A 19,189-nucleotide genomic window follows, 5' to 3' on the forward strand; every position below is an offset into this window, starting at 1 on the left:
ATGGCACAAACAGACTGCACCAGCCAGTGGAATTGAGGGTGGTTTATTGCTCCTCCAGCACAGTGCAGCACAGATGTAATCTGGTCACAGGAACTGGGCTAGGATGCCTCAGGCCCCCTTGAGATGGGGGAGACTGGGCCCCTAAACTCCAGCTCCTCTCCCTAGGCTGTCTCATCCATCCCCTCCGACAGCCAGCAACCAACTCCCTAACTTCCAGCCCTGCCCCCCAGCCAAGGCAGCATTCCACCTTCCTTTGTTCCTCTCCATGGGGGGTGTCTGGCCACTGGTTTGCATAGTGACTCATCCTGTTTTGCTGGGTCGTGGTACCCACAGCAGCCAGTGGGGGTTCCCCCAGAGCCAGCAGCATAGAAACCAGCCAGGTACCCCCACTACGTCACAGAGGGGCAGGAGGCGGGCGGAGGCCGAGCAGTGGAGCCGCTGCGCTCTGCATGAGGAGGGCAGGAGGCGGGCGGAGGCCGAGCAGTGGAGCCGCTGCGCTCTGCATGAGGAGGGGCAGGAGGGCGGGCGGAGGCCGAGCAGTGGAGCCGCTGCGCTCTGCATGAGGAGGCGCAGGAGGGCGGGCGGAGGCCGAGCAGTGAAGCCGCTGCGCTCTGCATGAGGAGGCGCAGGAGGGCGGGCGGAGGCCGAGCAGTGGAGCCGCTGCGCTCTGCATGAGGAGGCGCAGGAGGGCGGGCGGAGGCCGAGCAGTGGAGCCGCTGCGCTCTGCATGAGGAGGGGCAGGAGGGCGGGCGGAGGCCGAGCAGTGGAGCCGCTGCGCTCTGCATGAGGAGGGGCAGGAGGGCGGGCGGAGGCCGAGCAGTGAAGCCGCTGCGCTCTGCATGAGGAGGGGCAGGAGGGCGGGCGGAGGCCGAGCAGTGGAGCCGCTGCGCTCTGCATGAGGAGGGGCAGGAGGGCGGGCGGAGGCCGAGCAGTGGAGCCGCTGCGCTCTGCATGAGGAGGGGCAGGAGGGCGGGCGGAGGCCGAGCAGTGGAGCCGCTGCGCTCTGCATGAGGAGGGGCAGGAGGCGGGCGGAGGCCGAGCAGTGGAGCCGCTGCGCTCTGCATGAGGAGGGCCAGGAGGGCGGGCGGAGGCCGAGCAGTGGAGCCGCTGCGCTCTGCATGAGGAGGGCCAGGAGGGCGGGCGGAGGCCGAGCAGTGGAGCCGCTGCGCTCTGCAGAGGAGGGGCAGGAGGGCGGGCGGAGGCCGAGCAGTGGAGCCGCTGCGCTCTGCATGAGGAGGGGCAGGAGGGCGGGCGGAGGCCGAGCAGTGGAGCCGCTGCGCTCTGCATGAGGAGGGGCAGGAGGCGGGCGGAGGCCGAGCAGTGGAGCCGCTGCGCTCTGCATGAGGAGGGGCAGGAGGGCGGGCGGAGGCCGAGCAGTGGAGCCGCTGCGCTCTGCATGAGGAGGGGCAGGAGGGCGGGCGGAGGCCGAGCAGTGGAGCCGCTGCGCTCTGCATGAGGAGGGCAGGAGGCGGGCGGAGGCCGAGCAGTGGAGCCGCTGCGCTCTGCATGAGGAGGCGCAGGAGGGCGGGCGGAGGCCGAGCAGTGGAGCCGCTGCGCTCTGCATGAGGAGGGGCAGGAGGGGGGCGGAGGCCGAGCAGTGGAGCCGCTGCGCTCTGCATGAGGAGGGCAGGGGGGCGGGCGGAGGCCGAGCAGTGGAGCCGCTGCGCTCTGCATGAGGAGGGCAGGAGGGCGGGCGGAGGCCGAGCAGTGGAGCCGCTGCGCTCTGCATGAGGAGGGGCAGGAGGCGGGCGGAGGCCGAGCAGTGGAGCCGCTGCGCTCTGCATGAGGAGGGCAGGAGGCGGGCGGAGGCCGAGCAGTGGAGCCGCTGCGCTCTGCATGAGGAGGGGCAGGAGGGCGGGCGGAGGCCGAGCAGTGGAGCCGCTGCGCTCTGCATGAGGAGGGGCAGGAGGGCGGGCGGAGGCCGAGCAGTGGAGCCGCTGCGCTCTGCATGAGGAGGGGCAGGAGGGGGGCGGAGGCCGAGCAGTGGAGCCGCTGCGCTCTGCATGAGGAGGCGCAGGAGGGCGGGCGGAGGCCGAGCAGTGGAGCCGCTGCGCTCTGCATGAGGAGGGGCAGGAGGGCGGGCGGAGGCCGAGCAGTGGAGCCGCTGCGCTCTGCATGAGGAGGGGCAGGAGGGCGGGCGGAGGCCGAGCAGTGAAGCCGCTGCGCTCTGCATGAGGAGGGGCAGGAGGCGGGCGGAGGCCGAGCAGTGGAGCCGCTGCGCTCTGCATGAGGAGGGGCAGGAGGGCGGGCGGAGGCCGAGCAGTGGAGCCGCTGCGCTCTGCATGAGGAGGGGCAGGAGGGCGGGCGGAGGCCGAGCAGTGGAGCCGCTGCGCTCTGCATGAGGAGGGGCAGGAGGGCGGGCGGAGGCCGAGCAGTGGAGCCGCTGCGCTCTGCATGAGGAGGGGCAGGAGGGGGGCGGAGGCCGAGCAGTGGAGCCGCTGCGCTCTGCATGAGGAGGGGCAGGAGGGGGGCGGAGGCCGAGCAGCGGAGCCGCTGCGCTCTGCATGAGGAGGGGCAGGAGGGCGGGCGGAGGCCGAGCAGCGGAGCCGCTGCGCTCTGCATGAGGAGGGGCAGGAGGCGGGCGGAGGCCGAGCAGTGGAGCCGCTGCGCTCTGCACGAGGAGGGGCAGGAGGGCGGGCGGAGGCCGAGCAGTGGAGCCGCTGCGCTCTGCATGAGGAGGGGCAGGAGGGGGGGGGAGGCCGAGCAGTGGAGCCGCTGCGCTCTGCATGAGGAGGGGCAGGAGGGCGGGCGGAGGCCGAGCAGTGGAGCCGCTGCGCTCTGCATGAGGAGGCGCAGGAGGGCGGGCGGAGGCCGAGCAGTGGAGCCGCTGCGCTCTGCATGAGGAGGGCAGGAGGCGGGCGGAGGCCGAGCAGTGGAGCCGCTGCGCTCTGCATGAGGAGGGGCAGGAGGGGGGGGGAGGCCGAGCAGTGGAGCCGCTGCGCTCTGCATGAGGAGGGCAGGAGGGCGGGCGGAGGCCGAGCAGCGGAGCCGCTGCGCTCTGCATGAGGAGGGGCAGGAGGGCGGGCGGAGGCCGAGCAGCGGAGCCGCTGCGCTCTGCATGAGGAGGGGCAGGAGGGCGGGCGGAGGCCGAGCAGTGGAGCCGCTGCGCTCTGCATGAGGAGGGGCAGGAGGGCGGGCGGAGGCCGAGCAGTGGAGCCGCTGCGCTCTGCACGAGGAGGGGCAGGAGGGCGGGCGGAGGCCGAGCAGTGGAGCCGCTGCGCTCTGCATGAGGAGGGGCAGGAGGGGGGGGGAGGCCGAGCAGTGGAGCCGCTGCGCTCTGCATGAGGAGGGGCAGGAGGGCGGGCGGAGGCCGAGCAGTGGAGCCGCTGCGCTCTGCATGAGGAGGGCAGGAGGGCGGGCGGAGGCCGAGCAGTGGAGCCGCTGCGCTCTGCATGAGGAGGGGCAGGAGGGCGGGCGGAGGCCGAGCAGTGGAGCCGCTGCGCTCTGCATGAGGAGGCGCAGGAGGGCGGGCGGAGGCCGAGCAGTGGAGCCGCTGCGCTCTGCATGAGGAGGGCAGGAGGCGGGCGGAGGCCGAGCAGTGGAGCCGCTGCGCTCTGCATGAGGAGGGGCAGGAGGGGGGGGGAGGCCGAGCAGTGGAGCCGCTGCGCTCTGCATGAGGAGGGCAGGAGGGCGGGCGGAGGCCGAGCAGTGGAGCCGCTGCGCTCTGCATGAGGAGGGGCAGGAGGGGGGGGGAGGCCGAGCAGTGGAGCCGCTGCGCTCTGCACGAGGAGGGGCAGGAGGCGGGCGGAGGCCGAGCAGTGGAGCCGCTGCGCTCTGCATGAGGAGGGGCAGGAGGCGGGCGGAGGCCGAGCAGTGGAGCCGCTGCGCTCTGCATGAGGAGGGGCAGGAGGGGGGGGGAGGCCGAGCAGTGGAGCCGCTGCGCTCTGCACGAGGAGGGGCAGGAGGCGGGCGGAGGCCGAGCAGTGGAGCCGCTGCGCTCTGCATGAGGAGGGGCAGGAGGCGGGCGGAGGCCGAGCAGTGGAGCCGCTGCGCTCTGCATGAGGAGGGGCAGGAGGCGGGCGGAGGCCGAGCAGTGGAGCCGCTGCGCTCTGCATGAGGAGGGGCAGGAGGCGGGCGGAGGCCGAGCAGTGGAGCCGCTGCGCTCTGCATGAGGAGGGCCAGGAGGGGGGGGAGGCCGAGCAGTGGAGCCGCTGCGCTCTGCATGAGGAGGGCCAGGAGGGCGGGCGGAGGCCGAGCAGTGGAGCCGCTGCGCTCTGCATGAGGAGGGCCAGGAGGGCGGGCGGAGGCCGAGCAGTGGAGCCGCTGCGCTCTGCATGAGGAGGGCCAGGAGGGCGGGCGGAGGCCGAGCAGTGGAGCCGCTGCGCTCTGCAGACGCCCCCGCGGACCCTGGCTCTGCAGCGAGGCCGGCACGTGAGCGGGGCTGTGGGTGCGGGGCGGAAGCGCTTGAGGGGCACGCGGGGCTGCCGGGTGCCCAGTACTGAGCGGGACGGGCTGGTCTCCAGCCGGTAACTGGACACGTGCAGCGGCCGGGCGCGTGCTCCGGCTGCTCCCTGCCTGGCTGCGAGCGCGCGAGGCGACGCTGCCGCGGTAACTGCCCTGGAGCCAACCGCCGTGGCAGGCAGCCGGGAACCATGGCAACGCCAGGCCCCGCCCGCCACCGTTGGACGCCGCACGACCCGCCCATGACCCCACTGTCACGCCACGGCCGCGGGCCTCGCGGGCTCGTTGATTGGAGGGCGGCGGCGCGGGGGGGGGGGGGGCGCACGCGCCGGGCTGCGCGGCCGGTTGTGACCCTGGGAGCCGCGATGCAGCGCGTGGCGCTGGTCACCGGCGCGAGCAGGTGCGGGGGGGCCCTGAGGGGATCCTGGGGGGCCGGCCGGCCTGGGGGGGGCCCTGAGGGGATCCTGGGGGGCTGGCCGGCCTGGGGGGGGGGCACTGAGGGGATCCTGGGGGGCCGGCCGGCCTGGGGGGGGGCACTGAGGGGATCCTGGGGGGCCGGCCGGCCTGGGGGGGGCCCTGGGGGGGGCCCTGAGGGGATCCTGGGGGGCTGGCCGGCCTGGGAGGGCCCTGAGGGGATCCTGGGGGGCTGGCCGGCCTGGGGGGCACTGAGGGGATCCTGGGGGGGGGCACTGAGGGGATCCTGGGGGGGCTGGCCGGCCTGGGGGGGGCACTGAGGGGATCCTGGGGGGCTGGTCGGCCTGGGGGGCACTGAGGGGATCCTGGGGGGGGGCACTGAGGGGATCCTGGGGGGGCTGGCCGGCCTGGGGGGCACTGAGGGGATCCTGGGGGGGCCCTGAGGGGATCCTGGGGGGCAGGCCGGCCTGGGGGGCACTGAGGGGATCCTGGGGGGGGGCACTGAGGGGATCCTGGGGGGGCTGGCCGGCCTGGGGGGGGCACTGAGGGGATCCTGGGGGGCTGGCCGGCCTGGGGGGCACTGAGGGGATCCTGGGGAGGGCACTGAGGGGATCCTGGGGGGGCTGGCCGGCCTGGGGGGGCACTGAGGGGATCCTGGGGGGCAGGCCGGCCTGGGGGGCACTGAGGGGATCCTGGGGGGGCTGGCCGGCCTGGGGGGCACTGAGGGGATCCTGGGGGGGCCCTGAGGGGATCCTGGGGGGCAGGCCGGCCTGGGGGGCACTGAGGGGATCCTGGGGGGGGGCACTGAGGGGATCCTGGGGGGGCTGGCCGGCCTGGGGGGGGCACTGAGGGGATCCTGGGGGGCCGGCCGGCCTGGGGGGGGCCCTGAGGGGATCCTTGGGGGCTGGCCGGCCTGGGGGGGGCACTGAGGGGATCCTGGGGGGGCGGCCTGGGGGGGGCACTGAGGGGATCCTGGGGGGGCACTGAGGGGATCCTGGGGGGCTGGCTGGCCTGGGGGGGGGCCCTGAGGGGATCCTGGGGGGCTGGCCGGCCTGGGGGGGGCCCTGAGGGGATCCTGGGGGGGCCGGCTGGCCTGGGGGGGGCACTGAGGGGATCCTGGGGGGGGCACTGAGGGGATCCTGGGGGGCTGGCCGGCCTTGGGGGGGCCCTGAGGGGATCCTGGGGGGCCGGCCGGCCTGGGGGGGGCACTGAGGGGATCCTGGGGGGGCTGGCCGGCCTGGGGGGGGGCACTGAGGGGATCCTGGGGGGGCACTGAGGGGATCCTGGGGGGCTGGCCGGCCTGGGCGGGGCCCTGAGGGGATCCTGGGGGGCTGGCCGGCCTGGGGGGGGCACTGAGGGGATCCTGGGGGGGCGGCCTGGGGGGGGCACTGAGGGGATCCTGGGGGGGCACTGAGGGGATCCTGGGGGGCTGGCTGGCCTGGGGGGGGGCCCTGAGGGGATCCTGGGGGGCTGGCCGGCCTGGGGGGGGCCCTGAGGGGATCCTGGGGGGGCCGGCTGGCCTGGGGGGGGCACTGAGGGGATCCTGGGGGGGGGCACTGAGGGGATCCTGGGGGGCTGGCCGGCCTTGGGGGGGCCCTGAGGGGATCCTGGGGGGCCGGCCGGCCTGGGGGGGGCACTGAGGGGATCCTGGGGGGGCTGGCCGGCCTGGGGGGGGGCACTGAGGGGATCCTGGGGGGGCACTGAGGGGATCCTGGGGGGCTGGCCGGCCTGGGCGGGGCCCTGAGGGGATCCTGGGGGGCCGGCCTGGGGGGGGGCACTGAGGAGATCCTGGGGGGCCGGCCTGGGGGGGGGGCACTGAGGGGATCCTGGGGGGCCGGCCTGGGGGGGGGCACTGAGGGGATCCTGGGGTGCTGGCCGGCCTGGGGGGGGCCCTGAGGGGATCCTGGGGGGCCGGCCGGCCTGGGGGGGGGCACTGAGGGGATCCTGGGGGGCTGGCCGGCCTGGGGGGGGCCCTGAGGGGATCCTGGGGGGCCGGCCTGGAGGGGGGCACTGAGGGGATCCTGGGGGGGCACTGAGGGGATCCTGGGGGGCTGGCTGGCCTGGGGGGGGCCCTGAGGGGATCCTGGGGGGCCGGCCGGCCTGGGGGGGGCACTGAGGGGATCCTGGGGGGGTCTTGAGGGGATCCTGGGGGCCTGGCTGGCCTTGGGGGGGCACTGAGGGAATGCTGGGGGGGCCTTGAGCGGATCCTGGGGGGCACTGAGGGGACATTGAGGGAATCCTGGGGGGCTGGCCGGCCTGGGGGGACATTGAGGGGATCCTGGGGGGCTGTGGGAAGCCTTGAGGGGATCCTGGGGGGCACTGAGGGGATATTGAAGGGATCCTGGGGGGCACTGAGGGGATATTGAAGGGATCCTGGGGGGCTGGCTGGCCTGGGGGGGACATTGAGGGGATCCTGGGGGGCTGGCTTGGGGGGGCACTGAGGGGATCCTGGAGGTTTGGGGGGCACTGAGGGGATATTGAAGGGATCCTGGGGGGCTGGCTGGCCTGGGGGGACACTGAGGGGATCCTGGAGGTTTGGGAGTCACTGAGGGGATATTGAAGGGATCCTGGGGGGCTGGCTGGCCTGGGGGGAGCACTGGGGGGATCCTGGAGATTTGAGGGTCACTGAGGGGATAGTGAAGGGATCCTGGGGGGCTGGCTGGCCTGGGGGGGGCACTGAGAGGGTGCTGCTGCTCGGGCGAGCTGGCACCAGACGCATGTTGACTCGGCTCTTCTCTCCCTGGCCTGTTACAGTGGCATTGGCTTCGCGCTGTGCAAGCGGCTGCTGCAGGAGGACGCTGGGGTCCAGCTGTGCCTGGCCTGCAGGAACATGCAGAAGGCCACCGCCACCAAGGCCATGCTCTTAGCTGCCCACCCCTCCGCCCAGGTCAGCCTTGTGCACCTGGATGTCAGCAGCCTGGAGTCCATCCTGTGGGCAGCCAGCGAGATCCAGCACAGGTGCATGAGGCCGCCTGAGTGTGGAAGGGGATGGGTGCTGTGCCCCCTGCCCAGGCTGGGCCAAATGGGCAGTGTGTTCACTCAGGCTAGAGGACAAATATGCTCTCTCCTCAAGTGCAGCTGGTGCTGTTCCAATCCATTTCTAAATGCCATGTAGCATATATAGGCAGGGGGGGCTTACTGGCCTAGCTTGCGACTACTTCCTGAAGCACACCAATCAGGCCCTGCAAGGTTTCGTGCAGCCCTGATCCTGGGCATTATGCTTGGTCAGAAGTGGAAATTCAGTGTGTACGCCACGAAGGAATGCTGAAAGCCTCTCTTCTGCCATTTAGCTTCTCTTTCACCTATCACAATCCAAAAGTATACCACTGAGCCTGAAATACTTACGTTTTCCCTGAACCCAGGAGCACAGGGCAGCTCTAGATAGGAAGTGATCTGTTTGCCTCTTGTTTCAATATTGGTGGCCACAATGTTTCATCTTGAAGGGAGGAGTTGGCTTTCCAAGGGTTTCCCTAAAATCTTTGGCTACCTTGTGTATCCTTGGCTATCTGGTGTTAGCAGAACTCCAGAGAGCTACAGGTATGCTGAGCACCATGCTATCTAGATCTGTTCTGAGAGGGTTAGACAACAGCAAAAAACACATCCCCTTCAGGAATCTTGTCTGTACCAAGACTCCCAGTATTGCTTCCCATCTCCCCAAATGAGCTGAACTGGTAGTAGCAACAGTCGGAAGTCTAATTCTTCCACTGCAGGTCAGGGCACTTCTGGGTTCCTTAATTCCCCACTTACCTATATCTCAATGTTGGTGAAGTTTTGTTTACACACTGCTTTGAGATCTGTAGTTGGAAATCAGTAACTGCAGAGTTACTGTGGTTATGGTCGGTGTTATCTGTTGGGACTGGGATTGTTATATTAGCCTATGGAAGTTAGGTGCCTAAATCTCACTGAATTAATCTCATCTTATTTTCTCTTGCAAATCCCGGTAGCTTGCTGGAATTTGAAGTATATAGAAGTTTGGAAAATAAATTACTTGTGGGCATCAGTTACATTTTAAGAATCCTTGATTTTAATCTTTAACACTCCAGCTTTTGTGGGATTTTCTGTTCAGAGTGACTTTTATGGTTCAGATCTCTATAGTGGACTCAGTCAAGAACTCTAAATCAAAGTACTTTCATAATATGGGGAAATTTATTCTGAATCCTAGTTCTCGATCTTGCCTAGTTTTATTTTGGAAGTGACATCTTCATGATTAGTTTAATGCTTCCTTGAACTTCAAAATACAGAAATGGCTTGTCTCTTAGGCTAAGTCTATGCTGCAGGCTTCTTGTGCAAAAACTGTTTTGCGCAAGAGTTCTTGTGCAAAAGGTCTTCCACAAGAGCGCGTCCACACTGCCATGTGCTTTTGCGCAAGAGCGTCTATGGCAGCGTGGACGCTCTCTTGTGCAAGATAGCTCTGACGACCATTTTAGCCATAGGGGTTTCTTGCACAAGAAATTCATGTTGCCTGTCTACACTGGCTTCTTGTGGACGAGCTCTTGTGTAAGAGGGATTACTCCTCATGGGGAGAGGAATAACTCTTCCGGAAAAAGCCCTGTTTTCCAACTCTGTGTTGTAAATTTACTTGCGCAAGAACGTACATGCAGTGTAGACACCTGGCAAGTTTTTGCTCAAGAACAACAGCAAAAAATACATCCCCTTCAGGAATCTTGTCTGTACCAAGACTCCCAGTATTGCTTCCCATCTCCCCAAATGAGCTGAACTGGTAGTAGCAACAGTCGGAAGTCTTGTGCAAAAAGCCTGCAGTGTAGACATAGCCTTACTGTTTCCATTGTGGGCTAGTATCACCAGCTTTTTAAAAGATGTGCTTTAGGTAATAGCCATAACCAACCATACTGTTTGTGTTTCTCATGTGTAGGTTTCAGCACTTGGACTATCTCTTCCTGAATGCTGGGATCATGCCGAATACCCATGTTAACTTCAAAGCACTTATCTCTGGTCTCTTCTCTGGGTACAAGATACCATCCTTAAGTAACAATCAGATACTTTTCTCTTTCTGATTTGAGAAGGGGGAGAGAGAAGAAATGGATGATGGTATGAATGAATATTCCAGTCATTCACTGAGATTTTTGGATGACTGAGAATGTGAGAGATTGTTAATGCCACTCACGTTAGTGAGTAGTTATCTAAAAGGTGAACAGATCTTCCTTCTGGTATAGTCTTTACTTAGAAAGTCAGATGTGCATGCTGATCTCCAAAGGCCTTCTTCTCAGAAGAGTTTACAGTTCAGGTAAAGCTGGAAGGCTTGCCAAACGATTCAGTGGATGATAACTAATGCTAAGATTTGGTCATGGATATTTTTAGTACAAGTCCTGGACAATAAAGAGCAATTCACTGAAGATGTGATCTGTATGTGACTTTTGCTAAAGAAATCTGTGCAAAAAAATGGGGATCTGTGGGTCTCCACACTGCCTGCAGCTGTGAGGCAGCCAGAAGCTCTAGTCAATTCCACTGTGGGTTGGATGTCAGAGCTCTAGGGTCCCCCTGCCTGCTTGGTTGCCAGGAGCTGTGGACTGCTCTTGCGACAGTGACACTGTAGTATCTCGGGGCCATCCTGCAGCTCCTGCCCAACACAGGCTGGAGTCACAGAGGTTGCTGGAAGTCATGGATTCTGTGACTTCTGCAACCTCTGACTAAATTGGAGCCCAGGCCACAGGCTCTCATTTAGTATGTGAGCAGCAAAAATTGGAGCTGGCTGAAGTCTTTCAAAGTTTAGTTGAAAGGTATTTAATTTTTTTAAAAATACAAAGCAAACTAACAACCTCCTGGCACCTGGATCTTGGTTTTTGCAAAATTTATGCTCTTAAATATGTAAAAGATTATCAGATTTCTTCCTTTTGAAACGGGATTTTTGAAATATCAAAGGGACTATTTTGAACTTTCAAAATGAGCACTGCTTCTGAATTTGATTCTGCGAGGAGTTTTTCAATCTTTTGTAGTGCTGGTCAAAATACTAAACTGGTGAGTGGGAATGTTGTAGAATTGTTTAATAAACTCGTGCCTGAAGAAGCAGTAGCTATCTAAAATCTCAGCTGTTGCCCTCTCATTTTATTCCAGGGAAGCAGTCCACATGCTGAGTACAGCGGAGGGGCTGTTAACTCAAGAAGATAGTGTCACTTCAGATGGCCTACAGGAAGTGTTTGAAACCAACCTCTTTGGGCATTTCATACTGGTAATGATGCTTCTGACAGTCAAGCCCTGATTTTGGGTCAGTGTACTAGTTGTACTAGTTTTGGGTTAAGCAAGAATTAAATGAGTTTGTTTCAGCTTTCTGGTTCCAGTATTCCTGTATATTGACCCAGTGAGGAGTATAGCTGAGCAATGTGCAGTGGCCCATGCATAAGGCAGGAGGCTACACCATTCCTTGTGCATATCCTGGCCTTGTCAGCTGTCTCCTAGTGACTGAAGAAATCCCAGACCTGGCTGCTATTCAGTGTGAAGGCAACATTGGTTACTGAAAGAGTTAGATTTACCTTGTGGTAACTCTGTGCAGCCAGCAGACCTGCTGGCCCTAAGAACAAAGGCTTGGGTTTCACTGCTTTGCAACCTGTATAGCAAGTTACTCCTGCACAAAGTGAGCACAAACTATAAAATGGGTCTGCTGCACCCAAAGGCTGTCTTCCCCCTCCCCCCCCCCTTCCCTAGCAGGGGTCAGCCTTCCTGGAGCACCAGTGATGTGATTCTTCACTAGTTTCTTGTGCAGCCAGCTAACCCAAACTCCTTCCCTCTAGAGCAGCATAGCTCAGAAATGGGAATTGTTTTCAGATGTCCTTGGGATACTCCTGAAGCAGATAAGAACTTTTATCTCCTTAGATTCGGCAGCTTGAGCCTCTGCTATGCCGTCTTGAAAAGCCCTCCCAGCTCATCTGGACCTCTTCCAGCAATGCCAGGAAGTCTGCTTTCAGTCTCATGGACTACCAGCACAGCAAAGGCAAAGAGTCTTACAGTTCCTCCAAATATGCCACTGATCTTGCTAGTGTAGCTCTGAACAAGCACTTTAACAAGCAGGTGAGGGTGTCTATGATGCAAAGTTGTCACACTTAAGCACATGGGCCTCAGAAATGCTGATAGGGTGGCATGCTTTTCAGTTGCAGTAGCATGAGGATGCATAGTTGTGTACCATTTAGCTTAATAAATTGTTTCATGAATGTGAAGGAGCTTGGGTAGGGGGAGTTTTGAGTAGGTATGATTGGTAGGATGTGACGGGAAATGTTTGGTGCAGAAGTTGCGTTATGTTTGAAATATTCATAGATGAGCTTAGAAGCTGTAGACTTGCTTTTAAGGACAGTCATGTGCTATCTTCATTGGCTGCGTTGTATTGATATTTAATAAACTTTCCAGTCTGGACTCATCCACCTGATTGCCTACTCCATCACACAAATTAAGCGGTCTATCTAGTGTTGCAACCTGTCTCCATGATGGCTAAAGAAACGTTTTAGAGGAAGGTGCAAGAAACTCGTATGGGACAGTAATAGAATAATTTGCCTGAGAGAGAAACTTCTGCCAATTGATGTGGCTTATGCTCAGTGGTAGAGGTTGAGAGGCCTCTTAAAATACTTACTTGATATGACCGAGGATGGGCTTGTAATTCGTGGCATGGCAGCAGATATCTGTGTGGGAGCTGCTGACTGTCCTACACTAGACTCTCAGACAAGAGGCAGGGCCTTCCCTCTCATGGGCCTGTGATTGGAATGAATGCTAATATCCCCTTGTTCTGTGCCAGTCCGCAAGTGGCCACTTTCTTTCTGGAAAGAGTTGCTATTTTTGGCTGCTACCTAACTGCTATTTGGTGGGAGAGGGGATTAGCTATATGTCAAGGATGAGGAGTGTGTAATACTTCTCTACACCTCTCTGCTCACTGCTGTGCAGGAGTATCTGCTGGCTTTACACTATGAAGCCTTTGGAAGGTGTGAGCCACCTGACAAATATTGTCTTGTTTGTCCTTTCCAAGCAGATTTGTAGCATTTATTGTTGGCTTGTCTCCTCCGCAGGGGCTGTATTCCAGTGTAGTTTGTCCAGGTCTTGTGATGACTAACCTGACTTATGGAATCCTGCCGTCTTTCTTTTGGAAGCTGCTTATGCCCATCATGTGGATAGTGAGTAATCTCCTGGAAATCCATTTTCAGGTTCTCATTATGCTGGGATGGTAATGGAGTGAAATGTCTTCGGTGAAAAGGCAATGTCCTTCATTCCTGGTGTGAAGGGAAATGCTGCAGGTTGGCCTCTCACCCCTTCCTTGGATCCAGGGAACTGCTTGCTGACCTTGCCTTAAAGGGCATGTACTTTCATATAGCAGTTACGCTGCGGAAGGTACCTCACCAGGCTTATGGTGAACAAGAGCCGCTACCAGTTCAGTCTTCTGGTTCAGCCTGTCAGCAGCTCCTTCCATGTTTGCCAAGTGCGTGGCAGTTATTGCCGCATTCCTGCGCAGGTGACTGGCACAGGTAGTGTTCTGATCAAGGGCTGCTCCAGGGCTCAAGTAGAGGTACAGGTTGACTTTATAGGAATGATGTTTGATGAACATGGGGAAATCAACTCTTCCCTGTTCAGCAGATAGTACTGCTCCTGTGAATTCTGAACTTGACACAAGCCAGGGCATACCTCCCAGAAGCGCGGTTTCAGGCCCTGAGTGACATCATTCAAAGTTTCATGCAGCTTCCCACCAACACAGCAAGGAATAGCCTGAAACTTCTAGGACACATGATTGTTTGGTGCAACATGTCAGGCTCTCCAAATGTGGCTAGCCTTGATGTATTGGCTGGCTCGCAACAGTTTGGACAGGTCATGACTGGCTCAACTGGCCCTTGACTGCCTCCAGTGGTGGCTTGATTCACAAAAAGTGTGTGTAAGAGTCCCCTTCACTCACCGTTAGCCATCCCTCTCTCTAGCAACAGATGCGTCAGCCTTGAGCTGGGAAACAGATTTGGGAGGCCTCAAGACACCAGGTACTTATCTCAGACAGAACTCATTCTCCATATCAATGTCAGAGAATTGAGTGGTATGACCAGCATGCTGTCCTCTGAGCTAGCTTGCCAGGGAGATGTGTAGCGATTATGGCAGACAACACCATGTTGATGGTTTTATATCAACAAAGGGGAGTGCATGCTTTTCTCCCCTGTGTCAGGAAGCCCTTGGGCTATGGGACATTTGTGTAGAACAGTCAATACACCTACAAGCATTCTACCTCTCCAGAGCACAGAATGAGTTGGTGGACTGTCTCAGCAAATTATTCTATGGCCAAAAGTGGCCCTTAGCATATGCCCTGTGCAGGGGGTTTATGGCTGCCATGTCCAGGAGAGAGTGGTCTCTCCCATTGCTGTCTTGTGGGGCTGGAAGAGCATGCCTCTTCCCCACTCCGAAAACCTTAGCCTCACCCCTGCCAAAGATCATCCATGAGTAGAATGAATTTTGCTCTGTGCCCCAATATAGAGGTGATATGTCACGCACCTTCATATGGGTGCACATAATAAAATTGGTTCCGCACACAGACATCATAAATTAGAGGGAATACTGGTTCTTCATACCCAGAAATAGTGAACATCATTTTCCAACAGTGAGGCTTTTCCCCAAATAGACCTCTTTGCTCTGTGATGCAACAGGAAGTGAGCAGGGCGGGTCTTTGGGGAAGGGGCAGGATGTAGGGGAAGAAACAGAATAGATCTTGAGTTGTTCTTAAATTCCAAAAATGGTCTGGGCATAAAAGGGTTGGGGATCACTGTTCTACTATCATTGGATGACGGGCTGTCCCAAATTGTACTCCACTTACAGCTTGGGAGCCCGCTCAGGAAGGAGGTAGCTGGAATAAAGGAATATTGAGGCTCCAGGGAGGCCACCCAGTAGCAGGGAAAAGCCTGGTAGTGGCTTGTTGGCCATCTGGATGGTTGTAGTGAACCTACAGGTGGCCCTGGGTTGAAGATAATTATCCCTCTAGCTAGAGGCAGGGGGCCTTAACTCGAGGGATGGGAGAGCAGTTGGCTCTGCCGCTAGCAGCAGAGGGCCTTGTGTCTTGACCCTGTAACTGACCTCTGGGGAACCCAGTCTTGGTTACCTGCTCATGGCATAGGTTCTAGTAAGTCTCATTTCTTATTCCCTTTCAGATCCGTTTTTTCACCAACACTTACACGCTAACTCCATACAATGGTGCAGAAGCTCAGGTATGTAGCATGGCTCACACCTCACATCACTGCTTGTCTGCAGTGTATTACTCCTTCCAACCCACAGGTGTCTGATGCTGGCTGTGAATGTCTCTTCCGCCAGAGGAATGCATACACAGCAGCATTTCTTTACCTTTGTCCTGTGCATCTGAATTGCTTTCCACATGAAAGGTTAAAACACTGAGCTGGTATTTGAGGTTCTTCAAACAAATGGCTTTTCATCCCCTTTTTCCTCACCCATTGAAAACAAAAAACAAACGCCTCCTGCAGAGAGAGACTGTAGTCTCCAGATGGCACCTGAGATGGTCCCTGCTGCTCTTACCCTAACCAGGACCTGTATTAGTAGACGTAAGGCCAGAGGGAACTCTGCAGGTCCGAGTAAACAGGCCATAGAACTAGACCCAGTAATTCTTGCATCAAGCAGAAACCACAAGCAGCCTGTATTGAAGCTCAGCATAAGTGTAATTAGAGTCCATTAGGAGCATGGATTGTCCTTTTCCTAGTACCACAGGAAACAGGCCAGTACCTCTCTGAAGCTCCACTAGAGTATCTCATTGAGGACACTGAGCGGCTTGGCATTAGGGGTGTAAAATCCTGTTTGTTTAGTTAACCAGTTAAACATTGTTTCACTGGTTAACCAATTAAAGGGGGCAAGCAGGACTGGAGCAGATCCATGTACCAAGGCTGGGCTGGAGCAGCTCTCACCGCTGCTAGGATCTGCTCCAGCCGGCCCTATCCATGGCGGGCCTGGGTACCCTGCAGCAGGGAGCAGACCGGAGCAGCCAGTAAGGGAGATGCTTACAGGTTAACTGGGTAACTTCACCTCCCTACTTGGCATCCTCTTACCCTGCATGTGGCCAAGCTGTGTTCTGAAACGCAAGGCTGTTCGGAGAAGCTGGGCTGCCTGCTGACATGACTGTGCTGCAATTGTCTTTAAAGGTCTGGCTCGTCAGACAGAAGCCAGAGTCACTGGATGCACTCACGAAATATCACAGCTGCACTTCACCGCTGGGGGGGAACTATGTGGAGTCCCGGAAGGTAAATACAACAGCAATGATTCTGAAATCAAACGGACTTTCGAGTAGTTTCTGTGCCAACAAAATATTCTTCAAATTGTATTTGTCATAAATAAAAGTGGAGGCTCCATCGTGGCAGGGAGAAGTACAGGCAGGCGCCTGGCTGCACAGAGGTGGGAGATCACTCTCCAGCTCCCTTCCCTAGGGCGCAGACTTCGTGGCGATGCTACACCTGGTCCTGCTGTAGAAACCCTGTGCCTGTCCTCTGTGCCCAGCGTGTAGGCAGGCTCAGCCTGGTAGTATCCAAGCTGGGGATAGGGGCTCTGTGTGGTGCAGTCTAGGTGTGGGTGGCTCTGGGAGGGGTCCAGGTACAGGAGTTCATTCTGGGTGCATGGGCAGTGGAGCTCAGTAAAAGGGGGTCTAGGTGTGGGGGCCTAAGTGGGGAAGTTTAGGTGCTGGGAGAGTGGGCCTGGGTGGGGTTCCAGCTGCAGCTACTTGGGACACAGTGGGGTGGGGATCCAGGTGTGTAGGGGGTGGTCCAGGTGCAGTGGGTGGGAGGGCTCATTGGGATGCAAGCGCAGGAGGATCAGCAGGAGGTGTGGTTACAGAGGAGGGAGTTTGGATGTAAAGGTGATGGGGCTGGACGGGGTGAAGCTTGGTGGGATGAGGTTCTGGGTGCAGGAGGGAGGTTGGGCAAGGGCTTGTGGGGATGGAGTGGGTCTAAAGACACACAAGTTGGGCGGGGGGGAGAAGCTTCCTGTGCAGTGATGTCCAACTCCAGGGTGAAGAGTGAGGGAAGCAGGGACTGGGGGAGTGCAGAACTTCCTGCAGCTATGGATGGGTCTGGCCCAAGCTGCTCCTGTATGGGTAGGGGAAGAGGAAGTCCTGTCTCAGCTGGGACTCGCAGATGAGCCAGGACTGGGTAGGAGCCACCATCTCTCTAGAACACTCCACATCCCCCACTGCTGTGGCGATCTCTCTCTGCTGGCTGTTCTGGGTCCCTAAGCAATGCTGCTGGGGAGTGTTGCATGACCACGCTCGCAGAGGGGAAAGGGAAGCTGAGAGGGATGTGAATTCTGCACATATGCAGTGGCCCAGAATTCGCCCAAGAGTACAAACTGTAGGAAATGGGCCGGCCCATATTGGCTGAGGACCTTGCTGACGCTTATTCTCTACTGTGCAGTGCCCGGCCTAGTGTGCCAGTCTGTGAATGCACTGCCTCGTGACTAGCAGCAGAGTGTCTAGGTGGGTGGCCTGAGTAGGCATTACAGGGCCATTCCTTCTAAGCCCCCCCCACCGGCCCTTCTGTGTCACCAGCAGAAGGCTTGATGCAACTTCTCACAGCGAGGAGGAAGCTCAATGGACCTGTAGAGGGATTGGCTTGAACTTAAGTTCACAGGAGTCCTATGAAAACCAGCCTGGGTTACAGCCCTTCCCATTCCCTTCAGAGCCAGTGAGAGGTACGATACCTGGAGGCTTTCTGCTGCTGAGCAGTGGAGAGAGGATCTCCTCTCCTCTCGCTGCTGCCCACAAGGACACTGCGGGACAGCGAAGTGGGGGGGAGTATTTTCTTTCTCCCCATTTCATAGACTCTGTAGGAAGTTCAAAGTGCAGGCTCTATGCTGGCTGTACAGCTAAACCTTACTCAGCTTTTGTAGCAAGTGCACAAGAGAGCTGCAGCGTATTGTGCTTGACACTGCATAGATATGACAGTTTCTGCCCCAGGGAGCTTACAGCTTTGGGCACAGCGAACCAGTGGCAGCAGGAGGGGGCGTTACCGTCCAGCTAGCTGACTGGGCTGATTGGCCTGTACTTTGTTCTGTCTGGGTGGGCAGCTGGAGTGCAGTGCAGGAGGCCAGGCAGGCCTGAGATGTAAGAGCAAGGAGTGGGGAGGAAGCAATGCAATGGGCAGGCATGGGGTGCTCAGCAGAGTCGGAGCCTGCAGCCACTGACACCATAGCAAGAGAGAGTTCCCGGTCCAGAGTCAGACTGGGGGTGAGAAGGCCTGTGATGGCTCCTGGAGGGCCTGGATTTCACCCCCTGCATTCTCAGGCGTGGCTAATGCTGGCTGTCTTGGGAAAGCACCTCAAGGGGGCTTCAGCAATGCACATCATGCAAGTTCCTCCTCGCTTAAGCTGCTGCTTCCTCACTGCAGAGGCTGTGGTTTGCCCCGTGTGCTTGGCAGCTTGTGCTAATGCTGAAGGAGAAAGCAGTGTCTCCACACGTCCCACATGAATCCGCTTTCTTTTAGTTGGGGCTGTCGCTAACCCTTGTGAGTCCTAACCCTGACTCCCTGATGTGGCTGAGTGGTTATCTTTCAGGAGAACACCAAACCTGTGCTTGGCTTTGTCTGTCTCTGGCAACATCGAGAGGTCTAATACGACTGCTCTGGTTTTCTTGCAGATGGATGTGGATGAAGAAATTGCTGAGAGATTTTATCAAAAGCTGTTAGAACTGGAGAAGCAAGTCCTAGCAAGATTGACTGTTCCTTTGAGTCCCAAATAACAAATCTAGACCGTGCCTCCAAGGGCAAATCTCTCTGGCACTAGTGACAATGGAGTTCCTTCTAAGTGGGTACGAGGCATTTGCAGTGTCGGCCTTTCTGGAATCATGTGGCTTTGTAGCCTCTCCTCTTCTGCGTAGGCCCTGTCTGCACTTACCAGGAGAGTGGGGCGGTGGGGGTTGATTTTAGCCGCTCTAGGAAACACCTGATAAATTGACCACTGATTGTGCTCCCATTAACTGCAGTACTCCAGCAGATTGAGAAGCAAAAGGAGAATCAATGGAGTTTCTCCCATCAACCCCTTGCAGTGGAGACACCACAGTAACTTGATCTAAGGTATGTTGACTCCAGCTACACTATTCATGTAGCTGGAGTCGCATACCTGGAGTCGCGTACCTTAGTTTGACATTGCCCCCTAGTGTAGCCCTGGCCTCAGTCTGGGAAGGGTTATTCTCCTGGAATTGAAGATGAGAGAGACACTGTAGTCCTGGAGTCCAGTACAAGACTGCTCTTTACACTCTAACACTTCCTAGTACCCTGCCGAAATCAGGCCTCCAGTCTGTGTATGTCATGGTCTTGGTAATAAAGTGCAGTCGCCAAGAACCACTGAGAAAAAGCATGAATGTGTTGAAGGCGCCATCAGAGCATAAGTGAAAAAGGTGGAAGGGCTGATCTTGGGCAGAAGG

At 58.9% G+C, this 19,189-nt stretch overlaps 1 protein-coding gene across 4 annotated transcripts; it reads left to right on the forward strand.

Moving 5' to 3' along the window:
* Positions 1-4,639: 4,639 nt before the first annotated feature.
* HSD17B7 (hydroxysteroid 17-beta dehydrogenase 7) lies at positions 4,640-19,107 on the forward strand. 4 transcript variants are annotated; one of them, XM_075937106.1, is made up of 9 exons: positions 4,640-4,801; positions 7,570-7,773; positions 9,689-9,781; positions 10,888-11,002; positions 11,644-11,838; positions 12,822-12,926; positions 14,928-14,984; positions 15,924-16,022; positions 18,404-19,107. In XM_075937106.1, the coding sequence occupies exons 1-9, from the start codon at positions 4,644-4,646 to the stop codon at positions 18,503-18,505; spliced, it is 1,128 nt and encodes a 375-aa protein (XP_075793221.1). In that variant the 5' UTR covers positions 4,640-4,643; the 3' UTR covers positions 18,506-19,107. The 4 variants fall into 4 exon arrangements, 3 of the variants coding, with proteins under 3 accessions (XP_075793221.1, XP_075793222.1, XP_075793224.1); XM_075937107.1 differs by lacking the exon at positions 9,689-9,781; XR_012906078.1 differs by lacking the exons at positions 12,822-12,926; positions 14,928-14,984; positions 15,924-16,022; positions 18,404-19,107 and having other exon boundaries at positions 9,689-9,801; positions 11,644-11,783.
* The last annotated feature ends 82 nt before the right edge of the window (positions 19,108-19,189 follow it).

The sequence above is a fragment of the Pelodiscus sinensis genome, chromosome 9 (genome assembly GCF_049634645.1).
Source record: "Pelodiscus sinensis isolate JC-2024 chromosome 9, ASM4963464v1, whole genome shotgun sequence".
NCBI lineage: Eukaryota > Metazoa > Chordata > Testudines > Trionychidae > Pelodiscus > Pelodiscus sinensis.

Bases quoted from the DNA above. Each gene is read 5' to 3' on its own strand.
- HSD17B7 (XM_075937106.1), top strand. From the start codon at position 4,644: ATGACCCCACTGTCACGCCACGGCCGCGGGCCTCGCGGGCTCGTTGAT. The intron at 9,782-10,887 runs GTACAAGATACC...ATTTTATTCCAG, and splicing joins ATCTCTGGTCTCTTCTCTGG to GGAAGCAGTCCACATGCTGA. The intron at 11,003-11,643 runs GTAATGATGCTT...TTATCTCCTTAG, and splicing joins TCTTTGGGCATTTCATACTG to ATTCGGCAGCTTGAGCCTCT.